Source organism: Temnothorax americanus, unplaced genomic scaffold (genome assembly GCF_048541705.1).
Source record: "Temnothorax americanus isolate GAGA-0224 unplaced genomic scaffold, ASM4854170v1 Scaffold90, whole genome shotgun sequence".
Taxonomy (NCBI): Eukaryota; Metazoa; Arthropoda; class Insecta; order Hymenoptera; family Formicidae; genus Temnothorax; species Temnothorax americanus.
In genome coordinates, this window is record NW_027509813.1 from 380,001 (window position 1) to 400,123 (window position 20,123).

General features: G+C 39.0%; 3 protein-coding genes across 9 annotated transcripts in view; 1 reads left to right on the forward strand and 2 right to left on the reverse strand.

Moving 5' to 3' along the window:
* Window positions 1-1,107, forward strand: part of LOC143908245 (G-protein coupled receptor Mth2-like) — a 21,115-nt gene extending 20,008 nt beyond the window's left edge. For 5 of the 7 annotated variants that reach the window (XM_077425743.1, XM_077425744.1, XM_077425746.1 and 2 more), the window contains exons 6-7: window positions 1-791; window positions 943-1,098. The exon at window positions 1-791 is cut by the window's left edge and continues 262 nt beyond it. In XM_077425743.1, the coding sequence (XP_077281869.1) occupies window positions 1-57 (57 nt within the window). In that variant the 3' untranslated portion in view covers window positions 58-791; window positions 943-1,098. Of the gene's footprint in view, window positions 792-942 lie in introns of all 7 variants that reach the window. The other 2 variants (XM_077425742.1, XM_077425747.1) reach the window with 2 other exon arrangements.
* A 10,988-nt stretch (window positions 1,108-12,095) lies between these two features.
* On the reverse strand, window positions 12,096-14,812 carry LOC143908254 (uncharacterized). Its single transcript, XM_077425755.1, has 2 exons — window positions 12,997-14,812; window positions 12,096-12,886 (listed from the first exon to the last, which is right to left on the reverse strand). The coding sequence occupies exons 1-2, from the start codon at window positions 14,810-14,812 to the stop codon at window positions 12,096-12,098; spliced, it is 2,607 nt and encodes an 868-aa protein (XP_077281881.1).
* Window positions 14,813-14,958: 146 nt separating this feature from the next.
* LOC143908252 (uncharacterized) lies at window positions 14,959-17,632 on the reverse strand. The gene has a single exon (XM_077425752.1). It carries the CDS (start codon window positions 17,198-17,200, stop codon window positions 14,966-14,968), a length of 2,235 nt encoding a protein of 744 aa, XP_077281878.1. The 5' UTR covers window positions 17,201-17,632; the 3' UTR covers window positions 14,959-14,965.
* Window positions 17,633-20,123: the final 2,491 nt, after the last annotated feature.

Sequence of the window (20,123 nt, forward strand, 5' to 3'; positions counted from 1 at the left end):
GTTTCCACATCGGGATCAGGAACGCATCCCATGCGAGAGATCAGTTCCTCTAATTAGTAGCTATTATAATCATTTCCAATTAATTCTATTCATATAACGCTGCAATATAAAGAAAAAATTTTATAATATTACGGATGAGTTAATTAGTATAGTTAATCTCAGCGCCATAATTTAATTCTTCAATCAAAGATTGATCTTATATTATATTGTAATTCTTATATTATATTATATCGCTTTCTCTGAAAACAATAATGATATATTTTAATAAAACATTTTTTAAAGTATGAAAATAAATTATTATATATAAATTGTTATATTATATTATAGATAAATATACATATAATTCGCTATTGATTGTACATAGTGATAATATAAAAAAGTCTTAGACGTCTTTTATATTATACTAGCTAGAATGATCAAATTTGCATAACAGGGAAACTGTGCCTAATATCGCCCTTGTTCCTAATTCCGCATCCTATTGATCGAGATATTGATCGAGACTGTTATACATATACATGTTGCATTCTGTCAGTGAGCCGTGGAAGTTGTTAAACAACGCTGCTTTGGACGATCATTTGTTTTATTTCAGTCAAAACTGTGATATAAAAAAGTAACATGGCAGTTCATAATTTTAACGATGAGGTTTCGAAATTTCGCAAGAGGTGTCTTTTGGGCAATTCGTGTCGTGACTTGGAAGTAATAAATTCACTGCACGCACATGAACTTACATCTCAGGTTATTAGTGCCCTCACTAACTGTAAGAATTTACAAAAAGTGGACCTTACTTTTCTGTAAGTATGTATATGCTACATTTCTTTTTAAATACATATTATTGTATTTTTTTTATTGAAATTTGTTTGTTTCTCTTGCATCTTGATAAAATTATATGAATTTTCTCTTTGCAATTAAAGTACTGTACTAATTATATGATTTTTGTTACAGATTCAAATATTCAGTTACTGATAATAGTTTATATTTAGATTACTTTCTTCTTATCAAAACTTGCAAGTTGTCCTATATATACTGTCCTCACTGATCACCGGTTGGAATTACTAGCGCAGTGCAAAAACTAGGAAAAGTTATATCTTGATGAAGTGAAACTTAATTTACGATTTACCTAATAAATATTCCGTTATTTTCGAACAATATCCTAAACTGTAAAACTTTTATCTTATATTTTGTAATATAAGCGAACAATTAGTTAATCAATGGAAGGAAAGATATCCACATGTGTCAGTCTATACATACTGTTATGCTCCGTTCGCTCTTTGATCCCGGGATCGCAGAAATAACCACTCTCGTTATTATAAAAGAACTCGGATTTATTCAGGCTCAGAACGGAATACAGTAGAGTTCTGGGAAACCGGTCCGAACAAAACGAGTCACCAGATCAATCTGACAGGCGGTATTTAAATCAATAATTCTTTGCGTTTCCGTTGTCAAGGGACGCGCTTTGACTTGAAACTTCTGCAGAGCAGAGCCAATTTCAGCCCAAAAGTACGAATGTCTCGGCACGGGCGCAACACTGTTTAGCGGGACAAAAGTGGCTAATTTCACGCCAGGGAGGAAAGTTGTTACTTTCCTCCCGCCAAAGAGGGACGAAAGTGGTCACTTTCCTCCTTAGGGCGGAAAGTAAAGTAACGGGCAAATCTTAAAACATATATAAGAAGCTTTCCAGCAAGTGACAAGTCGACACAAGTGTCGTTTTGTCTTTGTTACTCATTGCCAAAAAAGAAAGATAAAACGACGTTTGTGTCGACTTGTGTCGCTTGCTAACTGTATCATGACTGAAGATACATCTGAATCAACATCTAAAATACAAAATAGAGGAAATAATCCAATATTTCAAATTCCAAAATTGTAGTGTAAATATTAAATTCACTAATTAATGCTTATTCTTTGTAAAAATTATATTCTTTAATTATATTTTAAAATTAATAGACGGCGATATATATATATATATATACGAGTCAAGCGCGGTACGTGGTGCGTAAATAGAGAATTAATAATTACAGAAGTAACGAATTAAAATGTATATACGTATATACATATATTCCAACTTAATAAACTGCGCGCCGATTATTTGTCGGACTTGAAACACAGCTATCGTTGGAACATTAATATTTTTCGCAATAATTTCTTTAGTTTTTTAAATAATTAAATTGTGTAGATTTAATTCCGGGGAGGGAAGGGTATTAATGTTCCAACGATAGCTGTGTTTCAAGTCCGACAAATAATCGGCGCGCAGTTTATTAAGTTGGAATATATGTATATACGTATATACATTTTAATTCGTTACTTCTGTAACTATTAATTCTCTATTTGCGCACCACGTACCGCGCTTGACTCGTATTGCTGTCTATTAATTTATTGACATTTTCACGAGTCTAATAATATATTTATATTCTAAAAATTATATTTTTTACATTTTTTGAAATTTTATTGTCATTTTAAAATTAAAATTATTTATATTGTTACGCTCGTCGAGTAAGCTCGCCGCCGTAACACTATCGCGCACTCCACACTCGCGCACGTATTTTGCGAAACTCGCAAAAGGAAAGAGAACTCAAAAGAACTTAAGAAATGCGTTTATTTCAAGCTCGTAAAACAGAACGCGTGCGGATTCCAAAAATCCGCCAGACAAAAAATCAATAAATCCATCAACAAACTCCCGTTGTCAAGGAGCGCGCTTCACAGCTTTCCGCGACTTCTCTACTCAGTGTCCAGCACGGGCGTAACATTGTCCCCCTCTTCTTAAGTTGTCGTCCCGACAACTAGAGGAAAGTTACAAGCAGTTTCTTTCTCTTAGGTAGTTAGAGAAGGACACTCCGACCGAAAGTGCCCTTTGGCACCGCACTGCCAGCACTCCTTTTCCTCACGCCCGAATCTCGGCCTGAAACCCGAATTCTTCTTAAAATTTGCAGAACTCCTTTCATCTTTTTCATTCCCCACCGATTTAATTTCGTTCCCAGCTCTGCCTTTTCCGAGATCTCTACTTTCAAACTTCCGCGAAAAACTATTCGCTTGGATGATTTTTATTGCCATGGCCCTCTCTATGGCGGCTCTCAAGGAAGTTAATCCCTCTAACTGAAGAGTTCGTTTTACGAAACCGTCAGAAAGCGCCGCAACGAACTAGGCGCACGCAATCTTATCCCGCACCTCGGCCGAGCATTCCGAATAGGCTAAACGCGCTAAACGTTCTAAATCCGCTCCCAAAACGGGCAGATCTTCTCCGGGTTTTTGTCTCCGATTAGTGAATTGGGTGTAAAACGTTTGAGACATATGCGCTTCGCCAAAACGCAACTCTCACCTATAGCCTCTAATTCAGAATAGCGAAGGCTCTCGAATTCGGTTACCCCATCCAATACGGCACGCGCTTTCCCTCTTAAGCTCGAGGCTAAAGCCACGGTTCTCGAAGATTCCACCCAGCCATTCGCTTGCGCAATTAAATTGAACTGAACTAAATATTCGCGCAGAGGAACAGTCCCGTCGAACGTGTCGGGCTTTAATTTATAACCGAGCGCCGTCTCACTCGAACCTCCACACGCGGTGCGCCCCGCACACGAGCCCTCGCCCGTGCCCATTACACGCAGCGGCTCGACCGAATTTCCGCACGCGGCGCGCCCCGCACACGCGCCCTCACCCGCGCCTATCTCACGCGTCGCCTCATTCAAAATTCCGCCGCGAAAAACATTATTGCAGGGACTTAGCTGATGTACGGCGAGTTGCTCCTGAAGACGTGCCACCGTAGCATCGCGTTCCTTCAGGCGAGCCTCTAACCCGCTGCGGAAAAGCTGTTGCTCCTGCTGCTCCAGCCGCCGCTCCTGGCGCAGCTTTTGAAGCTCCAAGTAGACAGTTTCGAAAGCACCCGCCTCTGCCTCCGTCGCCCCCGCATCCTGCGGATGGGTCGCGCCCGCCTCCGTTGTTGCCGACGCCGCGGCCTGCGAACGGGTCCTTGGCGGGGTGTGCGTGGTCGTCATCCTGTTCGGGATACTGCGTTCGTCGCCTCGTATCCCGGATGAGCCCCCAAAATGTTACGCTCGTCGAGTAAGCTCGCCGCCGTAACACTATCGCGCACTCCACACTCGCGCACGTATTTTGCGAAACTCGCAAAAGGAAAGAGAAAATGTTACGCCCGTGCTGGACACTGAGTAGAGAAGTCGCGGAAAGCTGTGAAGCGCGCTCCTTGACAACGAGAGTTTGTTGATGGATTTATTGATTTTCTGTCTGGCGGATTTTTGGAATCGTAAAACAGAACGCGTGCGTATTGTATTATCTTATTCACCGCCATATTAATAGAATTAGTTGTTTTAATCGAGTAAGAAAGGTACATAATTGTAAGGGGAGGAAGCCACTCGTTAAAATGTATTATATTAGTCAGGATTTATTACTGAATACAGAATCGTGAAAACGAGAGAGACTGGCTCTTTCGGTGGTCGTTGCAGGACTGAGCCTGTTTTCCCGTTGCCGGGACGCGCTGCTTTTTAACAAAATAACGTCGAACATAAAACTAACGCTCTTGTCGCAAAGCGGGCACGAAAATATTTACGCGACCGAAGGACGATCGAGTTGCTATGCCGCATTATACTATAGTTCCTACAGTTTCGGCAATCCTGACTCAGAATCGTCCTCGATTTATTCATTGAAAGGATAACGCATACAACAATAATTATTAAACATAGTGTGACGTCTTACAAGCTATTTATCCCTAATGGTCTACTTAACATAGGGTCGCATGTTTTTGGCTTCCCAAACGCCTTGATACTTTTTTTGGGTGTTTTGAAATCCTGAGATATCGGAAACTAAGTATCGGTCATTTCGCAATTCTTTCGCAACAACATATGGCCCTTTGTATTGAGGAACCCAAGCAGCATTTTTCGGTTAACTTTCCGACTAAGGACTACTTTTCTACTAATCACAACGTTGTAAGCGGTTCAAGAAAGTTATAAAATGTAACTTATAATTACTAACGTTTTTTGGACGTTGTCTAAACGTTAAAATTACGACGTGCTTTTTTTATCACTTTCCCAACGTCAAATTCGAAACAGTTTAAGTCCTATTACCCGACGTTAAGATATTTAACGTTCGCCTGACGATATACTCTGCACTACACTTTTCGAGCGACTTTAATACGTAATTCCCAACGTAAACCAACGTTTTGTTATCAAACGTTGTAAAACGCTAACGTTGTAAAACGTCGCCTGTGGTCATTTCTGACTGACGGTTAGAAATCGCGAGAAATGGTAACAAATTCTGCCTAAATGAATGTAGAGCAGATTACTGCTGCATCAAGCGGGCATCGTCGACGGCAATTCGCGGCGTCGTGCGTGAGCTACGAGGACTATGCGACGAATGTTGACGATCCACGGCCGAACCGGTCTATCTCATCTCACGCGGTTATCGTCGCGTCGTCGGGAAACAACGCGCGCGCGCCGCGCGATTCACAGCTCGAGAGCGCGTTCGCTCGGCTGCACGGCTGCCATAACCATGCTTTAGATCACCATATAGATGGTATTACATAGGTCGGATTTGGTTAAGATATACGACTCATTCGCAAATCTAGTATAGAATTTTTAACTAATTGATACTTTATCGACATGTTAAGTCAGTTTGGCGACCTTGTTAAGACTTTTAGTCAATATAGGTACAATTTTGCCTACAGTGGTATACTACTTAATTTGGAAAAGTCTGAAAAAGTTAATTATTTTATACGAGAAGACAAATTTTAGTAGAATTTATCGCACCTTTTACTACGTAAAGTTTGATATAGTGTGGAACGCTGACTTCGCCATTTTCATTCCTCAAAGAGGAAGGCAAATAATCCGCCATTTTCCAGTATATTTAGATTTATATTTTTTAACGCACTTTATTAACAATTTAAAGCATTTATATAATATCTGTTGTTAAGGTTTTGACAACATATTTATCTTAAAAGTAGTTTCGACAAAAAAAAATTAAAATCTACACTTTGGAAAATTTTAGTTATTTATTAGAATATTTAGTAAATTGGAATATTTTAGAAAGGATTCGTCTAATTTTGACTTATCATTTCCACATTTATCAATAAAGTTAGTTTTGTTATACAATTTCAGTGCTGGGTTCGTGTATTTATGGCAAAATTACAATAGTATCAAAGACTGCGCAAACTATATTTTTCCTATAAAGCCATTTTATTTGTGCCAAATTGATAAGTACGTATTATGATACATTTATTACACCAATGCCGTCATATGATTTGAATGGAAGCACGAAAACTACACCTAAAATGTACGTTGTGAAAAAATAACCTCAGGTCTAGCAGAGTGTACAAAATCAAAGTTTACATACCAACGTTAAAACTGGTGGAAAAAATGTAACCTCAATTTAACTTATATAAGTCGGATTCCAACGTTGGTACAACCTAAATTTGATTCCCCAAATTAGTGCAAAAGAGGGTTGAAACGACGTAGCGAAAACGTTGGATACCAACGTTAAGTGTGTTTATCTTAACGTCGGGCGGACGTCAAAATGCTGCTTGGGAACGAGCTTCTTAGAAGTACCGGCAGTACTATCAAAATTACGCAGTAATACATATTCGCCCTCTTTATATACAGTCGGTTTCTTGTGTTTTTTATCAAAGTATTTTTTATTATATTCCTGAGAAGACGCTATCTTTTCGGAAGACCTTGCTCTAATATCTATTAGATCTCTATCTTTAACATTTACGCTCGAATTCAAGTATTCCTTGATCAGGTCATCTACTGTGCCACGTTGGTCGATTCCAAAAAGCAATTGGCTGGGTGTTTCATTTGTACTTTTGCTTATCGTGTTGTTTAAAGCGTGTTCGATCTGCGGTAACACGTTATACCAAAGTTGATCTTCCTCTTTATTTACAAGCTTGCCCAACATAGGAATCACTACGCGATTAATTCGTTCCACCTAACCATTGCTTTGAGGGGAACCAGTGGCTATCAATATATGCTTAATAACGTGCTTATCAACAAAACTCTTAAACTCTTGCGAATTGAAACAAGAGCCCCTATCGGAGACAATAACTCGAGGCTTACTATAGTTGCTAAAATAATTGGATAGTGCTTTAATAGCTTCTTTACTTGCGGTGGTCTTTGTGGCGTACAACTTGACGTATTTTGTGAACGCATCTACAACTAGGAAAATATACTTTTTTGTCGCACACCGTTTATTGATGGGTCCCAAGTGGTCAATGTGCAATACGTCCAGGGGAGTGTTTCTTTTTGGTATCGGATGCAAAATGCCTTCCGTTTTTCCCGAATGTGGAGAATATGCTAAGCATTTCAAACAATTAGAGATATGCGCTCTTACTTTCGCTTTTAAATCAGGAAACCAATAACTTTTAAGTATTACCTCCATAGTTTTTTCTACCCCCAGATGCCCCATTTGATCATGATATCTAAACAAGATATTATTTTCCATATTTTGAGGAACGTAAAAGAGCAGATCATTATTCTTTTTACGGTAAACCAATCCATTACGCATCTCGAAGAATGGACTTTCTGATTTCTCTAGTTTTCCTACTAGTTCAATAATATCTTTATCTTGCGACTGGCAAACTGATAAGTTATACTCGAACGGATTATCTTCTATAACGCAAATATTAAAGGATCTACTGAGTGCGTCCACGTGCTTCATTCGATTGCCCGGCCTGTGTTCTACTGTATATTCAAAACTTTGCAACTCTAAGGCCCAGCGGGCAATTCTAGGATTAATATTCTTCTTTTGTAACGTCAATTTAAGAGCATTGCAGTCTGTAACGATCTTGAAAGATATACCGACTAAATATATTCTAAATCTTTTCAAAGCATATACTATAGCTAATGTCTCTAGCTCAAAACTGTGATATTTGCTCTCCGTTGGTGTTGTTTGTTTAGAGAAATAGAAAATTGGATGCAATTTACGGTCTGACTTACGCTGTACCAGTACGGCTCCGAAGCCGTGTGAACTAGCATCACAATGTAATTCGGTATAATCATGAGAATCATAAATGGCCAATATCGGCGCTGCTACTAACTTAGATTTTAAAGCCTCAAAAGCATTTAACTCCTTTTCAGTAAAAGTAAACGTGGCATCTTTTTTCAGTATGTCATATAAAGGCTTAGCGATTAATGCAAATCCTTCAACAAATTTGCAAAAGTACGAACACAACCCGAGAAAACATTGCACATTGCGCACACTTTGAGGAACGGGAAATTTTAAAACAGCCTCAATGCCACTATCAGTCGGACTTATGCCCTGTGAAGAGATGGAGTAGCCTAAATACTCTATTTTGGTAAATAAGAATTTACATTTGTCAATTCGCAGATTACATCTATTTTTGATCAATAATCTAAATACGCGTTTTAATACATAGAGATGACGTTCTAACGACTTAGTTGCTATCAAGAAATCATCGAAGTATGCTATTACATCTCCCTCACGGATCAGCTCCTGCAATATATCGTTTACAAATTTTTGGAATCTAGTCGGGGCTGTTTTTAATCCAAACGGCACTACAACGAACTCAAATTGGCCGAATGGTGTAGCAAATGCAGTATATTTAATGGACTCTTCAGACATGCGAATGTGGAAAAATCCATCTTTTAAGTCTAATACACTAAAATATTATTTATCTCTAAGAACATTTAATTGATCTTCTATCACTGGAATTGGAGAATTATCTCGTAATATATATTTATTTAAAGTTCGATAATCGATACACATTCGGTACTCTCCGTTTTTTTTACGTACAAGTACAACCGGCGACGCATATTCGGAGTTACTAGGCCTAATGACTCCTTTCGCTAATAATTCGTCCAAAATTTTCCTCAACTGTTCCTTTTCACTATACGATAATCTCCTCGGTGAGAAATGAAAGCTTTTTACATTATCAAACTTTAATGTCAGTTCCGCATTAACCTTGGGCTTTAAAGGACGTTTTGGCAATACATATTCTTTTTCGAACAATTTTTTAAACTCTAACTGTTTAGCAGGACAAATATCCGGATTAATTACTAACGTTTCACTTACTTTATCTGGCATATCGCTTATATTAATATTAAGAATCTCGTTATCTACATTCAGAATCTCGTCGTTATCTAAATTTTCCGCAACGTTTACAGGAATAGCAATTAAATTAACTTTAGCTCTTTTTAGAATGTCCCGACCGATTATCATAGAGAATGACGTAGTATTATCAGCAACCACGTATACTGACACGTTAGCTTCACTAATTTGATCGTAATGAATATCAATTGTAGTAGTTCCAACTACGTTTAGCTGACTGCCATTAATTCCACAAAATTTATTTCCAACATCAGTCGGCTTAATAAAACAATTGGGAATAATCTTTTCTTTCACAAAACTTATTGGACTCCCAGTATCGATCAACGCATCTACTTTAGTTTCATACTTCGCAATAGAATCACTCAATTTTATCGTAACTACTTTTTGAAATTCATTACTAATCAACGAGGCATCTACGTAATTAACTTGTTCTGATTCACTCTTACCGTTACATTCGCTCATTACATGCCCTTTTTCTCCGCATTTGAAACAGGTACCTTTCTCTCTCTTAGGCGACTTACAGTCCTTAGACATATGTCCAAATTTGCTGCAATTGTAGCACCGTATTTTGACCTGTGACGCACTTGACTCCGTCGACGCATCCTTTCTCTCCGACACCTTCGTACGAGACTGCACGTCCTTCTGCTCCTTGTTCTTCCACTTCAGCTCTCGTTCCGGACGACTTCTCTCCTCCATCAGATTGACACTTTCAAACCCCGTTAGCAGCTCGTCTTTCGAGGCGAACTGTTGAAGCTTTGCTTGATTACGTAACTGCAAACTCGATATACCCTCGATAACGTACTCCAAAATTTCTTCTTCATTCACTGGAACGCGATTAGCAAGTATAATCTTCTCGTGGTAATATGCATTAAACGCTTCTCCCTGCTTCCACTTTCTTTCTTCAAACTGCTTCCGCAGCTTCAATTTACTTTGACGGTGATCGTACATCTTGCGCATTTCAAGAAGTATATCATTCGCGCTGAGCTCGACATGCTCGGGGCGAGAGTGAAACCACTCTAACGCTTTGTCCTTAAGACGCGCTCCTGTGAGAATCTTTGCACTGTTGTCATCCAAACGATATGTTGCAATTAATAATCGGGCTTGCTTCTCCCAATTTCGGAACATGCCCTCTTTTCCTTGAAAATCGCTCAGCAATTCACATATTGCTTTCACGCTATGTTTCGATGGCACTTCCGGTCCTGCATCGTTCCGCGGGGCATTACGCAACATCTGGTTCTCTCTCTCCAACATCCGCATCTCTCGCTGCATTAACGCTTGTTCTCGCCGCATGAATTCCATCTCACGCACCACGTCTTCTGGCAGAGTCCCGCCGCGGTTCGCGCGTCGATCTCTCTCCGACCGCTCACTCGCATGCTCGATATCACTTATCGACGTATGCTCCGCCTCTCGTCGCCGATCTCCTGCCGTGTAGTCGTGCTGCTCGCTTTCATTTTGATTCTGTACCACACCGATCGCTCTTAATTCGTTAATCCAGTCGTTATCTGGCTCTGCCGCTTGCAATCGGGCTATCAACTCCGCCTTGCTGCCCGATGTCGGCAACTGCCGTTCTTGCAGCAACTCTTTGAGCTGGAGCACTTTACACTGGTATATGGCCATCACGTTTCCGATAACGATACGGAAGCTCGGAACACTGAAGGACACCTCACCGATACAGTTCCGCGCTTGAAATTACCCGGCAGTTTATCACGGCGGTTCGCACTGCGTCAACACTCGAATACCGATCCTCGATCCCACTTCTGAATTTGTAAGGGGAGGAAGCCACTCGTTAAAATGTATTATATTAGTCAGGATTTATTACTGAATACAGAATCGTGAAAACGAGAGAGACTGGCTCTTTCGGTGGTCGTTGCAGGACTGAGCCTGTTTTCCCGTTGCCGGGACGCGCTGCTTTTTAACAAAATAACGTCGAACATAAAACTAACGCTCTTGTCGCGAAGCGGGCACGAAAATATTTACGCGACCGAAGGACGATCGAGTTGCTATGCCGCATTATACTATCGTTCCTACATAATATTGCCGAGGTCGTTCGGCGGGACATTGATGCAGAAAATTATAACAAACATGTAACTTTCAAAAGTGTCCTTGTCAAACCTTTACAGAAATTTAATACTGTAAGTGATTATTTGGCTAGTAATTAATTACTTATTTTGAGTATTAAAATCATTAAAAACAGTACTTTTAATACTCGAAATAAGTAATTAATCACTAGCCAAATAATCACTTACAGTATTAAATTTCTATAAGGGAATCTTATTCACCTTGAAACTTGTTTGTTAGTTAGTTTTTAATAGATAATTTATGAAAAAACGTTTCTTACACCTGGTAAGCGGGACAAAATAATTCTTACAGGTTGTAAACAATGTAATATTTCACGAAAGTGATGTCGAATATTATTCACTTTGAAATTTATATGAGAGGTAAGTTTGAACTATAAATAATACGAAAAAAAAAATTCTTACGGCTTGTTCGTGATAATGACTGACTCGCTTTTTTGGAAAAAGATATGCTGCCTTTTATTGCTGCGTATAATGTTACAATGCTGCCTGTTCGGCGGTTAACGGACAAGAGCTAACTAACTAAACATGTGTGTCGTCTCTACGCGGCGAGAGAGCCCTCTGTTGATGGCGTCGACTAGTATCGGCGCTGCCGATCATACTCAGGGGTGCCGCTAGCATGGTACAAAATAGTTTCAGGCGGGAAGTTCAATCTCTCCCAAACATACCGCCCCCCTTGAAAGGGCTATCCCTTTTAATATAATAGTGTGCATTGACTTCGAGAAACAAAGCTATTCGCATCTGATAAATCATATCGTTATATGTCGATCTGAAACTAAAAGAAATGATTAGATATATCCAAAACACAAAAAACTAAACCTTTTAAAGAACAAATATTTGATAAAGGATACAATGGGCACGCTAGAGTCCTTATTATTAAAAAAAAAACTCCTTCATAGACTCTAATCCTCCCTTTGCAATGGAAGGATACATAATTTAGTAATAGGCCTCTTATAAGTTCCTTTAATAGTTTTGATCGAGGCTACTCGGGCTATTCCATCTGCGCCAGGGTAAATATTCTCTATACGCCCAACAGTCCATTTCAACGGAGAGGAATCGTCTTCTCGTATCATAACCATATCGCCGGTGGTTTTGTAGCCCTTTAGAATATCGCCATTTAGTACGTTGTTGAAGTTGCTGCAAATATTCGCAACTCCAGCGCTTCCAGAAATGCTGGTAGATTTGATTAATACGCTGCCAGCGCGAAAGCCTGTTAATCGGCACCCGACTGACATCTTGTTGTGGAGTGGACGTGAGAGAGTCTCCAACTAGGAAGTGACCGGGTGTTAAGTATGAAAGATCATTAGGATCATTGGAAATGGGTGTCAAAGGACGCGAGTTCATAACTGCTTCTATTTGAGCAAGCACCGTATACATTTCCTCGAAAGTTAATGCAGCATCACCTACAACGCGTTTTAGATGATTTTTTGCAGATTTTACCGCTGCTTCCCATATACCACCGAAGTGAGGGGCGTGAGGTGGTATGAAACTCCACTCTATGTTGTCTTCCTTTAAAGTCGTGTCTACTGTATCTTGATGATGTTCATTATGTAGCAATTGATAGAATTCCTTTAGCGAGTTTGCTGCCCCTTGAAAGTTTGTACCGTTGTCCGAGTATATGCATGATACCTTACCTCGACGAGCGATGAAGCGTTTGAGAGCATTTAAAAACGCCTCTGTGGACAAGCTACTCACCAATTCAATGTGTACAGCCTTTGTACATAAACATACAAAAATGGCTATGTATGCCTTCACTAATTTAGCATTGCGAAGTTGGCTAGATTTTATGTGAATTGGCCCGCAATAATCAACGCCGCTGTGTGCGAATGACTTGATGGTGTGACTCTATATGAAGGTAACTCACTCATAATTGTTTCGGATGTACGTGGAGCTGCCTTGTAGCAAGTAATGCACTGTCTGATGTGTTTCTTGATGCTGTTTCGAGCTGATAAAGGCCAGTATTTGTCTCGCACGACCGCCAGCGTTGTCTGTGCTCCGGCGTGGAGCTGCTTGCGATGCTCATGCGCTATAACGAGACGCGTGAAGGGATGATCAGCAGGTAATACGACGGGATGTTTCTTGTCAGGTGAGATTGCTGAGTTCCGAAGTCGTCCACCTACTCTTATGATATCTTGTTCGTCAATAAATGGAGCTAAACTAAGCAATTTGCTTTTGCGTGACACACATCCATTTGCCTTAAGGGAGTGCAGTTCTTGTTTAAATGCTGATTGCTGAGTGATTCTTATAAGACGACGATTGGATTCAAATAATTCCTGTGTGGTTAAACGATCTTTAATTCTAGATTCTGGCTTGCTTCTAATGTTAGTAATAAATCTGATGCAAAGAGCGATGACTCTAATTAGCTTGTTTAGAGATGAAAATCTTGTGAATATTTCATGTTTGTCGTCAATAGTGACTATAGACGTGAGTGTTGGCCTCTGCTCTGGTATTTCTCCTAATAGAGGTGGTATATTGGTGTTCCAATCTTGAGCTTCGTGCTGCAACCATGATGGACCAGACCACCACAGACTTGCGTTACTCAACGATGCCGGAAAAGATCCTCTTGATACATAGTCAGCTGGATTAAATTCTGAGCTCACGTGATACCATTGAGTCGGTCGGGAGAGCCTGTGAATTTCTCCAACCCTGTTTGCGACGAAAACACTCCACCTTTTGTTAGTTGCCCTTATCCACTGCAACACAATCTCTGAGTCTGTCCAATAGCCTACATCCTCTATTTCAAGGCGTACTGATTTCAATGCTTTGTCTGCTAATTGCACTAGTAGGACTGCAGCGGACAACTCTAAGCGTGGCAATGTAATTGTTTTCAACGGCGCTACTCGAGACTTAGAACATAGCAGCTGCGTTGAATGCTGTCCTTGTGGATTAGTAATTCTGACGTATAGACATGCTCCGTATGCCTTTTCACTTGCGTCAGCGAAGCCGTGAATTTGAATCCTAGAAGCTTGCTTACATAATACATATCTTGGTATGGTGAAGTTGTGAATTATACTTAACTGATCTTGAAATTGTAACCATGCGGTATGTATGTCCATGGGCACAGTTTCATCCCATGCCAAATTATGCTTCCATACTCTTTGGATGAGTATCTTGGGAACGAGTGTGATTGGTCCAAGAAGTCCCAATGGATCGAATATTTTGGACAATGCTGATAACATACTTCGTTTAGTCACCTTGCGAGAATCAGAAATGTTGATGTCATATTTGAAACTGTCGTTTGACGTATTCCAATGCATGCCTAGTGTACATATTTCTTCGTTTCTGTTGATGAAGTGAATGGGTTCGCCAGTATCTGCGCTCGACATATCTTCTAGTACTTCAGGACAATTGGATGCCCATTTTCTGAGCTGAAAGCCAGCCTTGCTCAATACCTTGGTGGTTTCGTCACGTATCTGCTTGACTCCGGCAATGGTATCAGCTCCTGATAATAAATCATCAACATAAAAATCGTCGAGAATAGCTGCTGCTCCTATTGGATAGTTTATCCTTTCCAGGGTTGCTATTTTCTTGATTGATGCAATCGCTAGGAAAGCTGCTGCTGCTGATCCATATATTACGGTTAATAGCGCGAATAAAGATATCTCATCCTTTTGATCGTTCCTCCAGAAAATCATTTGCAAGAAGATTTGTGCCTCGTCAATGAGTACTTGACGGTACATCTGCGTTATATCAGCTGTGATTACATATACGAATGTACGAAATCGTAATAGGATCATAAAGAGATCTTGCTGCAACGTTGGCCCTACCATAAGGCAATCATTTAGTGATATTCCTGTGCTGGTGTCGCAGGAAGCGTCGAACACTACCCGTAGTTATGTGGTTAGACTACTATCCTTCAGCACGTAATGGTGTGGTATGTAGTAGCGTGGGGCCTGCTGAGGTATTTGCTGCTCATCGATACGTACCATATGGCCTAAAGCTAAGTATTCCGACATAAATTGTGCATATTGCGCCTTTAGTTGTGGTTGCTTCTGTAATTTACGTTCCATAGCAATAAATCTTTTCAATGCTGTGCTGCGTGATTCACCAAGTTGCTGTAGTTTCGTCTCCTTGATCGGCAACCGCACTATGAAACGGCCGTCTACGTTTCTGGTCGTAGTTTTTTCGAAATGTTCCATGCAGAGTTTCTCTTCGGGAGTAAACGGAGTTTCTTCATGGATGTGTTCCATGTCCCAAAACTTGGATAATGTTTCGTTGATTTGCTGATTAGTGGATAAATTACATGCTCTGGATTCTGCCGGGTTGTAACTACACGTCTTGCCACCGACGATCCAACCTAGTTGAGTCTTTTGTAGCGTGGGCTGATTTTTATGCAATTGTATCTGTCCGACACATATTAGTTGCCAGAATATCTCTGCACCTATAAGTATATCAATTTCACCTGGTATGTGGAATTGTGGATCAGCTAACCTGATATTATTTGGAATCGTGAACTTATCTATGTTAACTTGAACTTGAGGCAAATTGTCCGTAATAGCATTTAGAACATAGCATTCAATGTTTTGAGAATAAGATGTATGCATTGATTTTATTCGTATTGTGACTGTGCTACACGAATGCGTTTGTGATTTATTAATTCCTGTGACGGACATGTTTGTTTGCCTTTGCACGAGATTCAATTTTCTTGCTAGCTTTCCTGTGATAAAACTAGATTGTGATCCTGAATCTAATAATGCTCTACATACATGAATGTTGCCATGTTGATCATAGACATTTACGCTTGCCGTTGATAATATAATCTGGCCATACTTATCTTGAGAGCTGTGATGATTTAGAGTGACTGTGCTAGACGGACTTGCTTGTTCCGACTTATTTGTAGATGTGTTATCCTTGTTGGACTTGTCTTCTATGTGTAGAAGCGTGTTGTGCTTTTTGCTGCATGTTTGACACGTTGACGATTTGCAATCCTTGGCTTGATGTGTAGTGGATCGTAGACAGTTTATGCATAGATGTTTAGCTCTTACTTCTTTATTCCTATTTTCGCTTGGCAATTTCAGAAAATCAGGACATTGAAATATATAGTGCTTCCCCTTGCAGTAAGCACAGCCAATGTTAGAAGCAGCTACGTGAGTATTAACCTTGTTAGATTTACGAGAATTTGACGCTACTGAATCGCTAGATGCCTTCTTGGATACGGCTGATAACGCTTTGCATTTATGTATCAAGAAATCAATGAGCTGTTTTAAAGTGGGCATGTCATTTGCTCGAATCTCATCCTCCCATTCTCTTGCGATGATTGAATCTAACTTAGTGATGATCAAGTGAATGATAAGATCATCCCAATGCTCAGTGGGCCTACCTAAGCTTTTTAACGAACGCAAGTGCCGTAATACGTCGTCAATTAACTTCCTTAGTGCTATACTATTACCCCTTGTAATTGCAGGTAAATCATATAACGCTCTTATGTGTTCCTGAGCTATCTCACGCTTGTCGTCGTAACGTTGCTTTAATAAGTCTAAGGCTTCTTGGTAATTATTAGAAGTGATTTCCAGCGATTCAATAACGTGCGCCGCGTCGCCTTCCAATGAGGAAATTAAATAGTGGAATCTTTGTATGTTTGTTAACTTCGGATTGAGATGAACCATCGACTCGAATGTATTGTAAAACGGATACCAATCCACGTAATTACCGGTAAACTTTGGTATTGCAATCTTCGGTAAGTGCATCTGACTGATGTCACGGACATAACCTTCATTTCCGTTCGGATTCGCGACCTCGATCTGCGTAGGCGCTAATAAACGTTCGATTTTGCTAGCAATACTGAAGTAACTCTCTTCGAAATTTAACCATTCTTGTTCTTGCTCGGCCTGAAGATCGGCTTTTTCGATACCATCTAAATCCTCGGCTAATTCTACTAACTCGTCAATTTGCGCTTGGATATCATTGAATTGATTCCAATATTCAGCGAATCGTTGTTTCCGCTGTTTTACGTACGCGATATCTACATCTTGTGGATCTATAGCATCGATCGCGTTTCGAGTACGCGTGCATTGTGATTTTACGGATGCTCGTTTTGCTTTAAGAGCCTTTAATTTTTGCATCGACATTATTACGAATGATGTCGCACAAGGAATGAAGGGAGAGGAAAGATGGAGACTCACCTCGTTGCGTTGTAATGCGCTGCAGTGCGCTCGTTTTCGTGGTTATATTATACTTTGCTACTTTTGCTCTTGTCGCATTTACGTGAGATTTATTCTGTTTTGTCAGCACATCCGGCTCGAAGGACCATGTTCGTGATAATGACTGACTCGCTTTTTTGGAAAAAGATATGCTGCCTTTTATTGCTGCGTATAATGTTACAATGCTGCCTGTTCGGCGGTTAACGGACAAGAGCTAACTAAAACTAAACATGTGTGTCGTCTCTACGCGGCGAGAGAGCCCTCTGTTGATGGCGTCGACTAGTATCGGCGCTGCCGATCATTCTCAGGGGTGCCGCTAGCATGGTACAAAATAGTTTCAGGCGGGAAGTTCAATCTCTCCCAAACACGGCTTGAACGTGGACTAAACGAGTTCTTACGCTGCTCTGAAACTAAAAATTAAGAGCGCCCACGACGCTCTTTTGTTGCAGTGCGCACACGGTAATTTTTCTTTAATGTTAGTAGATAAATCGCGTTTGTCACTTATGAACATGCAAAATAGATGGACAATAAAATGTGGAATAATTTTTCATTGTATATATATTATTCATTCTTTTTATTAAAGTAATACGTATAATGTATAAAATCAAATATTCTGAATCTCATCGTCACTGTCTGAATCCTCAGAGGAGAAGTTCAAATTGATATCCTAAATAATTTAATTCTAACAAGGGGACCTTCAGGCTAACGGATTTTTTTTTTTTGTACTTACTTTTTTGTACTGTACTTGAGGGTCATCACTCGGACATCAATTTCCCAAAGTATTAAGGCGCGCTTTTCAAAAAAAATTGAGAAAATCGACTTTGAAGAATTCCGAGCGCGCTATGTACATACACAGAATTTTAATTTTAATGTAAAATTTATCAAATCTATGCTAATTAATATTTAATCGTTTTCAATTTCGTTTTCAATGAAAAACTTACATCTTCTTATTTTGAATATTGGTACAAAAATGAAAAACGTCAGGTAGGAAATAAAATGGTTTTATATTTTTGAAAATTACGAGAAAATACAGCGCAAAAATGATATTAATAAAAATATTGTTTAATTTTTAAAAGTGAATTATATGATATAAAATATATAGTTTAAAATATATTGTATACAGTCATTTTACACGTCAATATTGCACGAACCAGGATGACAATCATCATAAAAGCAAGGGAAACAATAAGTTTCACGGCATCCAGCACACCTTACAAACGCAGATATTTTACAGGCGCAAGGTTTTTTTTAAAATGTCTATTGGAAAACATACTTCATTGACGTTCATAAAAATGTCTCTGTCATCACAAAGGTTTGAAGCGAATCGCCACGCGTATCGAGTCATGTTCTTAAAGATTGGAGAGAACAGCTGGTGATGTACAATAGATTGAATTTTAATGCAATTTTCTCGAGAATTAATTAAAATGCCTGTAAAATATCTGCCTGTAAAATATCTGCGTTCGTACGGTGTGCTAGATGCCGTGAAACTTACTGTTTTCCTTGCTTTTACGATGAATATCATCCTGGTTCGTGCAATATTGACGTGTAAAACGACTGTATACAATATATTTTAAACTATATATTTCATATCATATAATTCACTTTTAAAAATTAAACAATATTTTTATTAATATCATTTTTGCGCTGTATTTTCTCGTAATTTTCAAAAATATAAAACCATTTTATTTCCTACCTGACGTTTTTCATTTTTGTACCAATATTCAAAATAAGAAGGTGTAAATTTTTCATTGAAAACGAAATTAAAAACGATTAAATATTAATTAACATGGATTTGATAAATTTTACATTAAAATTAAAATTCTGTGTACATAGCGCGCTCGGAATTCTTCAAAGTCGATTTTCTCGAGTTTTTCTGAAAAGCGCGCCTTAATACTTTGGGAAATTGATGTCCGAATGATAACTCTCAAATACAGTAAGTACGAAAAAAAACAAAAATCCGTTAGCTTGAAGGTCCCCTTGTAAGTCGTCCATAGGATGACCGATTTCATCGTCATCCATTTCCTCTGATTGATCTGAAATTACATAATTCATGAATATTTGCTAAGAATTGTAGAGGAATCAATTTTAAATAACAATAGGGGAAACCGGGACTCGTTGGCACAAGAGGCAAGTTCGCAATGCGTTCCGTTTATGTATTTATAGCGAAAAAAAAACAATGAAAAAGTTATCACAAAATATTTCTTATATGACATAGGTACTTTTCACAAAGTTTTATTTTAATCAGACAAGTATTACAATAGAAAAAGAGAAAAGTCTGATTCAAGAGGTGACAAGTAAATTTTCGAGTGTTTCAAAATATCGTATTTATATTAATATTTTTATGATGAAGAAAGCTACATCTAAAATAATTCACAATTATTTTTCTGCAACAACGTTTTGATATTCGATCATTACAAAATAACTTTAAAAGATACAATCTTTATCAAGAAGTACGTATGTGTTACCCGTTTTGTGTGTTTCTATTACGTATTCATTAATTTAACGTGGACTTTTGTCGCATAGCCAACTTACCCTACTATCGGGGAAAGTTGGCCACAATGCAGCATGTTCATATTTCATTTTTTACAAAGAAACTATACGGTATACAGGAGCGTTCCTAGCATGAAAATGTAAAGAAAGGTTTTCTCTATCATATTAGTACTGTTTAATCATGATAATTAATTGTATAAAAACTCAAATGCCAAAATTGTAAAAACGGTGCCAACGAGCCCCGGTCTCCCCTACAATACCTTCATTTTCTTCATTCGGATTCTCCACGACGATGTCGTCGATACTTATTGGCATTTGATCGTCTTCAACCTATTGGAAGGAGCATGTGTCCTCCTTTAAT

What these genes read in the sequence shown, in the direction of transcription:
- LOC143908252 (XM_077425752.1), bottom strand. Translation starts at nt 17,200, where the DNA reads ATGTCGATGCAAAAATTAAAGGCTCTTAAAGCAAAACGAGCATCCGTA.
- LOC143908254 (XM_077425755.1), bottom strand. Translation starts at nt 14,812, where the DNA reads ATGTACCGTCAAGTACTCATTGACGAGGCACAAATCTTCTTGCAAATG. An exon ending in TACATCCGAAACAATTATGA is followed by an intron (nt 12,887 to 12,996) that starts GTGAGTTACCTT and finishes ATGCTAAATTAG; the next exon opens with TGAAGGCATACATAGCCATT.